The sequence below is a fragment of the Protopterus annectens genome, chromosome 6.part0 (assembly GCF_019279795.1).
Source record: "Protopterus annectens isolate FY-2018-M chromosome 6.part0, PAN1.0, whole genome shotgun sequence".
Classification (NCBI taxonomy): domain Eukaryota; kingdom Metazoa; phylum Chordata; order Ceratodontiformes; family Protopteridae; genus Protopterus; species Protopterus annectens.
Window position 1 is genome coordinate 1,579,238,211 of NC_056737.1, and position 16,761 is coordinate 1,579,254,971.

At 39.9% G+C, this 16,761-nt stretch overlaps 1 protein-coding gene across 1 annotated transcript in view; it reads left to right on the forward strand.

The window, feature by feature from the left end:
- Positions 1–16,761, forward strand: part of LOC122804009 (high affinity cGMP-specific 3',5'-cyclic phosphodiesterase 9A-like) — a 708,135-nt gene that overhangs the window by 290,623 nt on the left and 400,751 nt on the right. The window contains exon 4 of the mRNA XM_044073690.1: positions 1,264–1,366. Coding sequence (XP_043929625.1) covers positions 1,264–1,366 — 103 coding nt within the window. The remainder of the gene's footprint in view (positions 1–1,263; positions 1,367–16,761) is intronic.

The window sequence follows — 16,761 nt, forward strand, 5'->3', positions numbered from 1 at the left end:
GGAAAAAAACAGAGTACCCGCGAACTACCACATAGGAGGTAACCCCCTGAAATCTGAAGAAGTAATAAGGGATCTAAGGACCCAAGTAGATAGTCAACTTTCCTTTAATAACCATGTTGCCAAGGTGGATAGAAAATCCTTCTATGTGACCCATCTGATCATGAAAGGGTTTGCATCAAGATCTAAGTATGTAGTGGTGCCCCTCTACTCTTCCCTCATCAGACCCATTATTGAGTACAATGCACCAATTGGAATGTACCTGGCTAGGCATCTCCAGCACCTGGAGAGACCACAGAGGTACCTCACTAAGAGGATTACTGTCCTCAAACAGTTGCCCTATGCAGCACGATTGAAAAAAACTAAGGCTTTTCTCTGTTGCATACCGCCTTCTCAGAGGCGATCTCTGTCTAACATACATTAGAGCCATGTCCAACCCAGAACTGTTGAACGTGCTCCATCTTAGCAAAACCAAATCTACTCTAGCTACACGCTCTAGAGATATAAACCTCAGCACAACAATGAATAGAACATGCTGGAGGGATAGATTCCCTTCGCAAAGACTTCCCTTGCTATGGAACAAGGTCCCGATCTACATAAGACGGAGCCCCTCACTATCACTCTTCAAGAGGAACCTTGACGAGTGGATGGGTAACAGAAAGTTCACACCAGGGATCATACCAACAGCTCTACTAGATAGGGGCCAAGGGTACTAGCTGCTAGATCAAGGGCCTAGGGAACTAACCAAAGGGGTGGTGAATACCGCATAATGTGGCTGGGCTAATATATGCCTTCGGGCAGATAGCCCAGTACCTACCTATGAACCTATGAAGTGTGCAGAAAAGTGTTTACCTCACACAAGCATCATGTTTACTGTTTAACATAATTTATACATGATTAATGAATACTCCAGTCAGCTTTCAGCATCATGACTGCTCTGAGTAATGCTACATGAATTAATTTAAACACAGAGGTTTTCTGGTTCAGTTCTTGGCTGGGGTGCCTTCTATGTAGAGACCTCCCTGCATTCATGTGGGTTTCCTCTGGGTGCTCTGGTTTTCTCCCACACTCAAAAGACATGCATTTAGAGCATTTTTCCCTGGGCCCCCTCTGAAAATGGGCTCTGTCCCAGCTGAAATTTCCTGGTAAGCAAATGTTAAATAAATAAAATTATTGCAGGAAATAATCCTACATACATCAGTGTAAATGAAGCTGTGTTAAGAGTTGTATTTGCCATGTCTTCATTCTGTATACTTTTTATTCTAGACTTCAGGAACTAGAGAAAAAGATCTCATTTGAAGCTGGGGAAATACCTACCATTGTGTATGACACGAAAAACAGAGTGGAATCTTTTAGACACAAACTTGAGGTAAATTTTAGATCATAAATGTTATTGTGATTGTCTAATATACAGTTTACTGATTTTTTGCTAATAATTGCAATTATTTTCTTATTATTAAAGCATGACTATTAGATAATGAACTGCCCTGAGAAAGCACACAAACACAAACCTACAAACTTACATGCAGACGTACACACACACACACACACACACACACACACACACACACACACACACACACACACACACACGTGCACGTATGCATACTTGCACCCAAGAAGACCATGTATAAAGTTTAGGTCCAGCTTATTATTTGAGTGTTGTGTGCATGTGTCATCACATTTTATGCTGCAGTCTGACTTGCTTTTGTAGACACCTAGTATGTTTCATTTAAGAGACATCATGATGCTTTTGCTCAGGATAAATTGTATTTCAGTGGGAGACAAATGCCCATTTAATGCAAACAGAGAGTGCATGTACCTGAAGACTCCATCATCATAAATCAGATACTGGTGAGTCAGTTCAAAAGCTGAGACATTTGCAGGTGGCTCAGAAACCGCAAGTGTCAATGCAACTGCAAACTCACACTTGGCATTGCAGTCTGCTGTGATCTGCCTACCTCATTTTCAGTACTTTATAGACATTCGCATTCACTATTACTGTCAAACTTTTCTGTAGTTGGACACACTTCTTCAGTTCTGTGAGTATCTATGCTCACTTTGGTCCTTAGGTGGTTATCATGTTTTCTGTGCAAGATATCGGGGTCTATTCTTTCTACAGGAAATGAAACTGGACCAGCCTGTTCATTTATTACACTTGGGATCCATTTGTAAACCCACCCTCTCCATCATCTCTTAATGAGTCTGATTCACTGAATGGATTTTTCTCTCTAGTCTCATCATCTTAAAACTTCTATAATACAATTTCTTTTGGTTTAATTTCTCCATGGAAATGGACCCCATTCCTACATCACAGTACAGTTAAAGCTCATGAACTTAATATTGCTTCAATCTTTGATGTTTGCAAGTGCGGAAAAGATCACTTTTGACTATGTGCCCAGAATTGACTCCTTTTATAACTCATACAGTTACATGTATTCTCGGCATATCTAAGAGCAACTGCAAATTCCTCTTTATTAGGCATGTTGCTCCTACTACTATTGGAACTATCTGAGGATCTCTCTTCCTCATTGCCCTTGATTCTGCCTGCAAATCCTGGTATTTTGTGACTTTGTATCTCTTTGTACATAAGACACTGTAATCAATGGGTTTAGCCATTTCATCGATCAGTGCTACTTTTGTCTTTTTCATGGACTACTATATCCATTTTTTGTTGCATCTATGTTTTTAACTGTTTGTAATGGGCAATCCTACTTTGACATCACCTTAATCAATCTCTATAATGCTTTGTGGTTCATGTTTCTAATGCTTCTCTGCTACTTCAATATTATAATGTTTGCACAATCCCAAATGCAACAGTCTTGCCATATTGTGCTTTTCAGTATACAAGCCCTCTGCCATGAGTGCATCACTCCCACCAACAAGATGTGCGACTGTTTCCATTTTGTTTTATAGAAACTGCATTTGTCTGTTTCTCCCACATGTTCAATGGTATTTGTAAACCAAAGTGTAGATAGTCCACTATCCTGAGCTGAGATTATTAGCCTTTCAGTTTTTTTGGTTTCAATTTGTCTATACTTAACCATTCCCGCAACAAACTTGGTCAACATGAGGTTATTCCAAGAGATCTATGTACTTGCTACTATATGTATGGATTTTTCTAATTTTATTTCATTCTGATGTGATCCTTTTCTTTATATTCTTTCTTTCATTTTTTAGTACATGCAGTTGCAGTCTGATTTTTGTCTAATTCTAATTTGATTTACATTCCCACTTCATATAAAAATGTTTCTACCAAACTAAGCACTGATGTCTGTTGACTTTCTTTTCCTCATGCTTTAAAACTTTCACAATGCTTGGATCTGGTGAGGTCAGTAGATATGCATGCAGCCCCATAATTACAGATCTGTAATCAATTTTGAGGAGGCCCATACTTCCTTCAGAGTGGGAAATATATAGTCGTGGTATACACTGATCTGTATATATCATTTGATATATGCATGCATGCATCAGGTGCTGCCCCCCCCCCCCCCCCCGCCCAGTCAGATGGATGCATGGTGATGTACACCCTTCTGCAAGAACATATTCTGTCTGGAGGCTGTGTTGAAGTATGGATCCAACCATGTCTGGTAGGTCCGTGTTCTGAGTCAAGCTGTAGGCAATCTGTGATGTTGTCACGGCCCATTGATTCTGTGTTAGTCATGCAGATTGCACAGATGTGCTGCCCTCCTTAACATAGAAACTGAGTAATATTTGCATGTATACATTGACTGATGGACAGTGGTGCTTGGTAGGGGTTGACATGTGAGACAAACGGTCATTTAGTGGATTGTCTATGCACTCCATTTGGGTATATCTGGTGGCATCCACATGCACATCTATGCTTAGCTGTGTATTCCACTTAACATTTCAATTGTATTGGAATACATGATTTGTGAAAAGATCGTTACATACAACCATGGTCATTCATCACATTCCACACACTGGTACTATGTACACAGCTGTACAACTGTAACAAGGTCATGTACTTACATCAACTGCGCAACATATTTCATAGGCAAGCTGCGTTTCAGCAGCCTGATGCCATATCAGGTCACATTACAGATCTGTTTTGTATGGCTCTTGCAGAGCATTTCGTGACACAAATGATAATAGTCAGACATTGGTGCTGCTGACCCCTCAATAATCCTTGGTTCTAGCAACACAACTGCACTTACAATGAATTCCCCAAGGTTGCAATTGTATCAAAACATGTGATACATTGTTGTGTATATCACAGATTAACAACATGTGTATGAGACAAGACTTATGTAACCATGTAATCAATATAAATTCATACTGATGTGTCACAGAGCATTTAATGATGGTATGTAGACACTTGCACACTTATGCCATACTGTAATTGTCACAGTGATGGTGGAGTCTGAACTGTTTCGATGGTTGATCTGCTCCACTACAACACATGTCCTGATATGCCAACAATATACATACAAGTGTATTATACTATGTCACTCGCGTCACTGAACAACAAATACTGTTATGACTCTGCCATAGTTAATGTTGGGGCGATTTACTTGAAATGTACCTCTCTGGACTAAATGAAGAGATACCTGACTGAACTCTCACATTATGTGTCCTAGGTGGGTATGTCCCTAGCCCTATGCATCATTCTACCTTCACCCAGGATGATGCCACAATATAAACAAAAGATGATGAACTTCAACAATTGACTTAGCTTCTGGTGTCAGTCCAGGGGGATCCAGTAGCTGTCAGCCTGGGATGACATGGTTGACAAGCCACACTGCTTTGCTAGAGAGGGTCTGCACCTGTGTCCTCTAGGCTGTTGGATACTGGGAAATGTGCTTGCCTCCCCCATAGTACCTTTTTTTTAGGCAATGTCAAAGCAACAAAAGTTCCAATGTAACAAAATTAATCAGAGGCAAACTCAAAGTTCTGCTGCTTAATGACAGGAGTCTAAACATGAAGCTGCACAGAAGGAAATTGTCAACCTGCTAGCTGACAGATTTGGTGCAAACTTCAAGCCCCTGGCCCCACCAGCCATACTCCATAGTATAACTGACAACAGTCCTCTGCCTATTATCTTTAGACATCAGGACATATCTGTGCTCTCCAGGACTAAACACATGGCCTCAGTAGTGCCAAACATCCTAGGTTGCATACTAAGCAGTCTGAAACAGGACCTAGTGGACCCAATTAGCATCCTCTTTAACCAAAGCCTGGGAACTGGCTTTGTTCCAGTGGAGTGGAAAACAGCAGCAATAATCCTCATGCACAGAAGGAGGCCATCAACTGACCCTGGGAACTATAGACCTATAAGGCTAACCATCTCATCTGCAAGGCATTGGAAAGAATCATCATGGACTTTATCAATAAGGACATATGTGACTTTCAGACTCTAGACCCAACCCAATTTGACTTCATTAAGGGTATCTCATGCTTATTAAACCTAGTAGACTTCTTTGAGAGAGTCACCAAAGCCTTGGATGAAGGTAAGACTGTGCATACTGCGTATCCTGATCTGGCCAATGGTTTTGACATAATCCCCTGCTAAGGTATCATTGAGAAACTTTCCTAGCTGGGGGTTAACCCTTACATCACTATATGGTTAGTCAATTGGATCACTGATAAAACACATACTGTCAAAGTTGGTGATTTCACCCTCTACCAGTAGAGCCATCACCAGTGGTGTACCACAGGGATCTGTGCTGGACCCGTTACTGTTCAGAATCTATTTCTCAGAAGTCCAGCCTAAAGTATATGGTCTTTGGCTTAGCAAGTATGCTGATGATTGCAGTCACTGATTCCCCCAATGATATTAACATATTACAGGAGGGACTAACACCGACAAATGATTGGTGCCAAAGCCACACTGACTAAAACTAAACACAAAAAAGTGCCATTATTATTGCCTTTTGCAAAGTGGGATTCCCCACTAATTACATTATTGACAACACAACCCACCAAGCTCAAGCCCAGTGGTGCAAGACCTGGGAACACAGGTAGACAGCAATCTGAACTTTGACCACAAATTTTCCACAGTGATAAGGAAGGCTTTCTAAGTCATGCACCTCATAAATCAGGGCACTGCATCCAGGTCTGAAGATGTTATAACACCACTGTACTCAACCCTTGTCAGATCACTAATAGGGTACAATGCTCTCTTTTGCATGTAGCTCACCAGACACCTCAAGCAGCTGGAGAGACCACAGGGGGTCAACAAGAAAATACATGGCCTACAAACTATGCCATGATGTACAAGGATAGACAGAAAGCTCTGTCACTGTACTTTGTATTGTATAGTCTTTGAGGTGACTTTTGTCTGGCCTATAGGCCAGGCTCTGACCCTTCCCTGATGGAAATGCTGCACATCTGCAAATCTAATGACACAAGAGTCATTCACTCCAGGAATCTTAACCTAGCCTGTGACATTAACAGAAAATGCTTGTGAGACAGCTATAGCTGAAGACCTCAATAGAGTGTGTTGAGAGGAAGATGGTAATAGCAGTGTCCCACATGCTGGTGTAAAATGCTCTCTCTAATATCAACCAAGTGAAGAAACACACATACACTGGCATACCAGTTGACTGCAGTGAGAACAGAACACCTACCAATCTAAGTACACTGACTAAAGACCTCCATATTTAAAGCAAGTGCCACAGCACAAGTCTGACTTGGAGAGTGTCGGACAACACTTTATAAGTGATGACATCAGCAGTGTCTGGTGAGGAGAAGATAATAGCAGTGTCCCACATGCTGGAGTAAAATGCTCTCTCTAATGTTAACCAAGTAAACACACACATATCAGTTGACTGCAGTGAGATTAGAACCCCTACATTTAGGGGCACATAGCCAAAACTGCTCTTCACAGCACCTGCAAACATAAAATTACCTAAGTACACAGACTAGAGAACTCAGTACTTAACACAAGTGTCATGGCACAAGACTGGCTTTTACAAGGCTGCAGGACAATTAATAGTGGATGATATCATCATTGAATGTTTGAGAGAAGATATGAGGTCTGCATGAAATGGATGTGTAGGCATGTCCAGCTGTCAAATTATTGATACTCCATGGGATTGTAGTGATGACTACAGGATACACAATTATGCTCTTCTGACTAGACAAGCACACACATACACATGCACACATACACACACACATACACACGCGCACACACACACATACACATGCGTGCACACACACATACATACACACACACACACACACACACACACACATACACACACACACACACACACACACACACACACACACACACACACACACACACACACACACACACCCCAGTTGACTGCAGTGAGATTAGAACACCTACCTAAGTACACAGACTAGAGAACTCTGTACTTAATGCAAACACCATGGCACAAGGCTGCATGACAATTTAGTGTGGATGCCATCATCACTGGATGTTTGATAGAAGATGTCGGGAAGCCTGTCTGAAATGGATAGCTAGCCATCTACAACTGTCAAAATATTAAAGATGTGCATATTATCACATTGACGGATGTGCAAAGTGTAGCATTTGCTGTTGTGATTCCAATGTGCAGGTATACCTTAAAAACAAGTTTGCAAATTATTTGCAAATAGTTGTCCACATTACTACACGTATTTGAAAATCTGAATGTGCATTGTCATAAAAATGTGCATGGTATATGAGAAAGCATTTGTTCTTTATTTCTGTAGTGTAGTTGCTATATCTGTGAACATGTCCTGAGAGACCAAGGTTGAAGTGCATGAGGAGAGGTAACAGAAGGCTGCAGTGTAAATAAGTGCCTTCCCTTTATTTGTGTTTTTAAATGTACTTTCATGGCATGAATACTAAATGGACAGTAATCATAAGTAATATATGCTAATGTATATTTTCAGTAGTGCACTACTGAGCAGCTAGTATGAGAGATTGAAGGCAGTGTTTGTGCATGAGAGATGCACATTTATACTGATTTCCCTGCTTGCACGTAGTTAAGTGTTGTGCAAGTATGACCCTTGCCTCATTGATAAAACATGACAGTTCTGAGTACTTAGTGTATGAAACACACCTGCTGCTTAGCTGACTCTGTGGCAGGAGGTGTAAATCAATTGACACATGTCTTTTGGAGCACAGATGATACAGGGTTCAAATCCAGGTGTATCTAATAGTTTTAAATATGTATTGATAATGCAGTGAAATAATTCTTTGTTACATACACTGTGTGTTACCTTAGTACCATGTGTTTAAGCAGCATTCTATGGAGGACAAGCACCATTGAAGATCTCTTCACCATCATTTAGCATTGATGCGCAATGCCATCTCCATGCAAACACAGAGGCCAAAAGGCGAAGGGCTCCATTGTTTGTTTGTTTTTTCCTTATGTGTGTTGTGTCATTCTATTTTTTGACTAGATTAAAGGTGTTAAAATGGGGTAAATAGGAAAGTGGTGACATTGTGGGCAAGCAGGGCAAAGATCAATGGAAAAGCAATATAAGAATGTGAAGGAGGGAGGTAGGAAAGAACCATAGCTATCCAATTCTTTAACAGTGTAAAATGATAATATATACTGAATGATAGCTGAATTTGGGCTGTCATCTTAACAAAGAGGGATAACAACAACACAATCATGTTGTATAGCGAATTGGACTGAATCAAGTGTGTTAAGAAAACATATGTGTGAAGTGGAGAGCTACATATGGAACAATATGTTTTTGTTGGGACAGGTGCCCATTGATGATTTTTTTTCAGTAAGAGAGGAGTGTTCGGTAAGGTACAGAGGTATTTCTGGGTCAGGTAAGTCGGGAAGGTGAGGAAGCAGATGTAAATAAACAGAACAAAAGACAAGACACAGGGATGGTGAGGGACACTACAAGATGGGGACACCATGATTGGGGTTATGAAGGAGACAACAGATGCCCATGCCTATCAAACATGGGGGCAGTGAGAATCCAATGCTCACCCGCAGGACTGTAATCACTGTCCCCTTACTCCACTGACTGTTGGAGTACTTGTCATCTTTGCTTATGCTCCATAAGTAAGGGCAATCTCTCCATTGGCATAGGTGTGCACCAGTGGTGCTGTGCACAATGCTATGCATCAACCTTGGCATCTCTCCTCGCATGTAATATCACCACTTTCACCACTACTCCCTGAGGGTACAACAGCACCAGCTGCCGGGGTAGTGCTACCTGATGTGGAAGGCCCAGGTAGTGCAGAGGCAGCAGAGGCAGTACTGCCAGATTGAGTCCCAGATATTCTGGGCATTAGTGTAGGAGCCAGTGGAGCAGGAGCAGACTGAGCCATGGGGGTGACCTACCTGCCTGTGTTGTAAAGCATTTTGTGATCTGTCAGAGATGGATGACATGGAAATGTTTTGACAACACATAGACAAAAAAGTGAGATAAGGGTTGGGGTAAGAGAAAAAAAATAGAAACATCATGTATGGCATACAGTGCATTATCACAGTAATAAATATTTTATCTTTACTTTAATTTTAAGCATACTTCTTAACAACTAAAAACTATAAGGGTTGCTCAAATTTATCCTTGCAATGTGCATATATTGCACATATGCTTGATCCAGTTATACAGAGTAAGAAAAAGCAGGGCATTTTGTCAAAATTATATTACATACTATTTTAAAAGATTTTACTATCTATTTGCTACTTGTGGCATTTGAACCCACAATGTTTGACTACAGTATTAGACTACAGACTGAAGGATGTATGCTTTTACAGTTAGGATATGCATGTTTATTTGCTATAACTGTATAATGGAGCAATATATTATCTAAAATAATAGTTTTGTTGTGCTGCATACATATTTCTTGCTTCCTTCAGTCTCTCTAGATGCTCAGCATGGGCATCCCTATTCCCCATAATATGTTGGTTAGCTGTGAAATAAAGAGAAAAGAACAAGAGAAGAGCATTATGCATACCAATCTTGTCTATATGCAGCTTTCTAGCTACTATATATTCTCTTTATCAGTATATTTACACAACTGATGCAGCCACTGGTTCAGTGAATCCCTCTTGCCCCTTTTCAGTTCATTAAAGGAATGCCTACACTGTTCTTCAGTGTGTGGAATGCAAGTCACACTCGATACAGCCTTTGACAGACTATTCCATGCATCTGCCTTGTACTGGGAGCCAGTATAGTTCCCCCTGCAAGAGCCTTTGGCTGTGGCATTTTACAAGGAGTCCAGTGAAGATTCTAGACCCCTCAACACCCCACCTCTGTACCCTAAATTTGGCACCTTTGGTTCTACCACCAGACATGTACTACGAGGGAAAACATCAATAACTAAGAATGATTTCCCACCAATGCCTATCATCACATTTACTGGTAGTGCGCAAACCTGAACAATGATGCCAACTGTGTTTGCATGATATTAAGCAGAGAGCAACAGTACCAAACAAAGAGGAAAGCATTTTTTTTAAATTGGAAGATTAATCTGACACTTGGCATTAGTTTGAGGATTGTTTGCTGCTTGAACTGCTAGGTGATTTAATTTTTCAGACATGTACTGGGAGCAGAAATTTTATGACCTGACACATTTTTTGTGGCTTTAAACACTGATAAAATTAATTTTACAATGTAGGATTCAAACCTATGCATAAAGGACAAAACATTTTCTTCCACAGTTATGATTTTTCATACTTGCCACAGAAGTGCTTCTCAGACATATTCATTATTTACATATAAATGCACATGACAGCCTGAGGGGTGAAACGTGTATATGTGTGACCTGACAAGGTCTTGGTTCATAGATCCCTGTGTGCATGAGTATTATTAAAGTCTGAAGACCATCCAAGGCCAAAGAACACAATTATGATTACAGAAACATATTAATCAGTATACCATCACTCACACAAATAATTCAAATGAGTTTATTAAAACTGAGTGTACAACCCTTAATAAAATGAGGAGTATGCAATATTTTTTCATGTGAATTTTAATGTAAAGTAAAATGGAACAACAGTAAAAATATTTGGAATTTGCTGTATTAAAACCCAGTTTTATGTGTATTAAAGTCCTACACTTAACACCTGCTGCCACAGAAATAGTTGAAAAAACAGTTGGATATTTTCAGATTCATTATTAACTTCTGTACTACCATGCAATGCCACTTAATGTGTTTGCATCCATTTTAAAACTGCGTACTGTCTGCTTCTTTTCTGCAGGTGTTCTAGTCCTGCAGGTGTTGGGGAAGGTTGCTAACTTCCTCACAACACCGGTTAGTATGTTTGTGTGATGGAAATCAAAAAATGCAATGATGAATCCTTTTTGAGATTGAGAATGTCTGTAGGTGTTCTGGTTGCTTCATGTGAGGGCCATTAGTCCAGGTTTGCAAGAAGGTAAGTGACACACAAACATAAGAAGCAAAGCTAAACTTATTTTACCTATGTGAGCAGTGTTTCTTAGGGTTCATCCTTAAAAGACAAATGTGGGACTTGAACCATGATCTACAGATAGTATATACTGTGTGAATCATCATGTTTTGCAAATGTTCTACACACATGACTCACAGGTGTAGTTTATGTATTGGTTATCATAGAAATGCATTACCTGTAATTTATTGTATTTATCCATTTCTCATGTTTGTGCTAAGCCCTGCACCATGCAAATACTGACATTAAACAAATATATACACATACATACATACATGCATATGCATGTATACAAATAAACAGCATTACAAAATTGAGTGCACATAAAAAAATGTTTACACAAGTCAGGATTTGAACTCTCATACCAATGAACCTTCAAAACACAGTAAGGGTATCTTATTCCTCTTTGCCACAGAAACAGCTTTGCAGCAGGAATTGAAATCATTGTGCATACAAGCAAGCCCAAAATCATCCACAATATTAACAAGACAAATGACACTTGTACACTTCTGAATTGTTTGTACATGTTAATGTCAGATGTAGTGCAATTAGTGATCAAAGAACAATTTCTGACTATTGCTTGCAGAAATGCAGCTCTGTCTTATCTATATATGGTGTTCATTCTTCTTTTATCTGAGCAGTAATCTGACACATGCAGTCTGAACGGCATTCTGTATCATTGCCCTTAAAATGTGTGAGAATATTAAATTGCAATAATATACAGCTTTCAACAAATGCAGGGGAGGTTGGATATTACTGAACAGAAACTGTGAAATGTGTGCTTCTTACTTACATTTAAAACATTGATGCAATTATGTCTACACTTTGTAAGTCTAACCTAGCTGACACCCAGTGAGGTATGAGAGCCTGAACTGCTGTTGTGTTTTCCTTCTCCCTACTAGTAATCATTCACAGTTGCAATCCATTAGCAACAAACGCTGAAGGACTGCCTGCACTATGTTTACATCTGCTACATGGAGCCAAGAATTTGGGATTCAGCAATTCTAATGAGTTCACACCTCATTTGCATATTCACCTTGCTCACAGACCTGAATCTACACCATACAAAAGGTAACTGTGTAGCTAGGGAACCTGAAGGTGAAGAGACTTGTGTATGTGGATACCACAGAAGATTGCTATTACTTTAGATTTATCTGCACAGAAGTCTATTAATCTTGATAAGGTATGGTTGCATTTTCAGTTATATACTGGATTTGCTCATATGTCACTAAGGAAAAATACATACATATATTTTATATATATATACACACACACATTAACAAATGCTACTTTTAACTGTATGCACATCTTAGAACTTTACTGATCATATAGGCATTTTTGTCAGGGCATTTTACTTTATCAGATGCACAGTCTTATTAACTTTCATTGCAAGTGTTAATGTTACAAATGTTTCTCTTTACACTCTTCTGTTGTTAGTTCAGTGAAATGTAAATGTCCTATGTGAAAAAAAAATGAAAACACTGTTATCACGTTAGCATGTCTGGCAGGAGATTTGTGCATATTCTCAGATTAACTTGTATTGTATGCCAGCATGCCTAATTGTGAAAATGTAAATACTTTTTTAAAATATTGAGTATCTCCCTGATTATACAAAATGTTTAAAGAATCTGTCAGTGTATTGATACATTTCTAATTGTACATGTTTTTGAGAAAGATTCTAAAGTACAAATGTCTGTGGAGAATTAGCTGATCAGTAGGTGATTTTATTAGAATGCTCCTGGTTGCTAGGTGATTATTTGAACAGCTGACTGACAGGAATAATAACTTTTTCAAACAGCTGACTGTTATTTTTTAAAATAAGGCAGTTGAGACTGTTAAGCTGAGCAGTTAGTGAAGAGATGAAGTCAGTTACAGTGAAAAAGAACTCACAAAAAAACTGTAAGCCTGCTATTGTCTTGCTGTTGTGTTTCAGATTAGATCAGGGACAGTATTCTGTATTTAGATTAGGAAAGTTTAGTTATTTAGATAGAGTTTTTCTAAAATGATGGACTTCTATCCTACAGTTTAATTTTATATTTCTGGTGATTGAATTCTGGTATTAATTGAAAGTTATTGAATTATATTTGTATAATCATTTTACTTATTATTACATGTTTTCCATTATTTTACATTGTGGCTGGACAACCAGTGTGTTCTTTAGAGATTAGAGAGTACTTATACCTGTTTGATACTCCACATGTTACCTCAAATACCTAGCTGCTTCTGGTCATAGCAATCATTTATTTTGATATTTATTTTTAATAATTGATCACACTTTGAAGGGTGTGTAGACCTGTCTGACTCTGGTGGTAGCATTCACCATTTGTACTGGGGAGGGGAAACATCTGTAAATCTGTGTCAGGCTTCCCATAAGTGTTTGAGTGTGTGAGATTAACCATTATTTTGAGTGTGAGTGAGTCAGAGTTCTTAAACTGGAACACATTGCTCTGAAGTGTATAGGATAAGGGATTACATTTGGGATGGAGGTATATAGTCCAGTTCCTAGAAATAGGGCATGTTCCTGATGTGCTCTTAAGGGAAATTTGTGGAATTTTATTCTTGTGTGCTCTGGTGTTTTTCCATGACACACCCTCAACAGAGTCAGTGGTAAGGATTGAGGCTCTTAATTACTGTCCTGTGCTTTAAGTGGGGCCCATCACATAATTAGTGGCATTCTAGTGGGATATTAGCCTGACATCACATCCTATATTGTCAATGACACTGGGGTGTTAGCCTTCTGGGGTACCCCATAGACATCTCTAGGGGAGTATTGGGCACAGGTAGAGGTGACTGGCAATTGCATAAAAATGACTGTTCTGTGGTAAATGTGTACATGTGTTTTGGGGACAGTTTGATAGCACTTATATGAATTCACTGATGTTTTATTTCTTTGTTTTGTACAAAAATGCCATTCACCTGTTGTTTTGGGGGTGGGGAGACAAGTTCCATTTCTGTGTTGGCGCAACCAAAATGTTTTTACAGAGGTTTGCTTTGCTGCTGTTAGTCCTTGTTTTGGATCAAACCTTCGTTTGTGTGTGACTGTGATATGTTACAACAATATAACCCTTTTTTATATTTGAATAACTGAATTCTTTTGTTTCTTCAGTGGGTAATATTGAAAAACTAATTGTTAACTCTAAGCAGGACTTTTTTATGTGATATGTTTGTGTAGTATCCTTCTTTTGTGTTTTACGTCACCTAGGACTATGGCACCCAAGTGTCCCAATCCCCGCAAACCCCCTTTCAGTGACTCAGAAAATGATGTGATCATCCAAGCATTTTGGCAACATGGTGCCTTTTTGCTTGACAGAGGACATGAGGATACATTTTGAAGAGTGCAAATTTGGGACCAGATAATAAACAACGTGAATGCTGTTGGAGAATGCAGCAGGACATATGATCAGGTGAGTCATAGGGCCACTGACATGATTTCATTGGCCCAGAAGAGAGAGCTGCAGTGGCCTGTGGACAGCTGGCTACTGGGGGGGTGGCTGCTACAGAGCCACCACTGACACCAAATGAAGAGTTCCTGTCCACTGTCAGAGACCTCAGTGGAAAGTGCACAACAGTATGTGAATGTCAATTTCTAAATATCCCTTGTATAGTAAAATACTGAAAGTAATACTTAAGTTGATTTAATAATTTTTTTTTTTTTTTGGGGGGGGGGTGCTACTTATAGACTGATGCAGTTAAAAACACATTCTGGTCCATTACACATGGGCATGACGTTGACATTTCATCCAAGTTTCAGCAGATAAATGGCCATACAAAGGCCAACATTTTTTCCCCCTTCTTATTGTGATGATGGTGTCCTTACATTTTGCTTAACTTCTTCCAGGACCATCCTTCCTGCACATGGTAAGCCAATTTTTTTTATTTCAGTACTGATGATCATGTCACAGAAATACTCATTTATCCTTATGTGTGAGGTGGTTGTCAAGACTGTCTGTGTGTATTGCTGTACCATATGTGATAGTGGCACCAGTGTTAGTTTGTTAGCATATATTGAACTGTAGTAGTGTAACTATTTATTTTTCCTGTGTTTGTTGCTTACTATCACAGATGATCCTGACAGTGGAAGTGTAGGACTCTTACCACCTGATGTCAGAGTATCATCAGACTGTGATTATGATGATGGTGGCCAATCACGGCCACAGTCGGGGTTGCAGAGGTTGAATCTGACACTGAGGTTGACATTCAACCATCCATTGTAATTCTATCAGACACAGTCAGTATGCCTATGCAAATCCATTCCAGTGAGCCCTCAGATATTGGACAGATGGAGGGCGAGACACTTGTTCAGGACAGTGTGGTTACTGCGGTTTCAGTGCCTATTGACTCTGGATGTAGCCCAAGTATGGCTGTGGTGCCACATAAGAGGGTTTTTAGGGTTACTCCGAGGAGGCAGAGGAGGCCTGCTGTCCATTCTACACCTGATCCAGGTTCGTCTTTCTGTGCCACTCGGTGTATGTTTTGGGCCATCATGGAGGCGCAGACACTCTAAAGGAATGCTTAGGGTTGTAGATGTGGAACAGGCTGACATGCATGACTGCCTCTATTGTGTTGCCGATTCAATGGGTCAGATGAATGACACATTGGAATGGGCAGTGTCTGTGATGGAACATCTGCTGGGAATGAGACGGCATCCACAGGGGCTTTGGTCAGCCACATCATCTGATATTAGCCAGTGTGACTGTGCCCGATCACCAACCCGTAGTGGCACTATTTCCACTCCTCTGTCAGTGGTTGACATGTCCACACCCAGACATGGGAGGTAATGAGGTGATGGTCCTGGGCATACTCTTGAGGAGAGCTCATCCAACAGACATCAGTCACGTTCAGGTAGCAGCAGTGCATCTGTCCATGGGTGTGGATGTGCCAGTGCAATTCCTAGCAGAACCAGTTCTTGGAGTTGGGGATGATGACTATGATCTTTCACCTCTACCATGCACGGCTCACACCTGTCTGACATACCAGGAAGTAAACCTAGCACAGTGCATGGCTGTATACTTACAGACTCTCACACACCAATTTTATCTTTATTGTACCCATACAGACACATATAACAGTTACATGGGTCAGTTGTGAGGATTAAATCTCATTCTGTCTCAGTGGCCATTTGATACTTTATCTAAATATCTGCCTGTTTCTCTTACTTACTCACACGCACTCACTACCTTTTGTGTGAGCCTAGGCCTCCTGCCACCCCCCCTAAACACACAAAACACCCTGTGCAAATGATAACTGTGCCATGACCTTGTTTTCTATCTTTTGGATTCATGGATACATAAGTCTTTTGTCTGATGCTCAGGGTGCATAGTTGAGTTAGTGCTTAGTATATCTGTTTTTGTGATGCTCTTTTGAAAAATGTACTGCTTTCTTACAGGTTTTTGTAATGTGTACA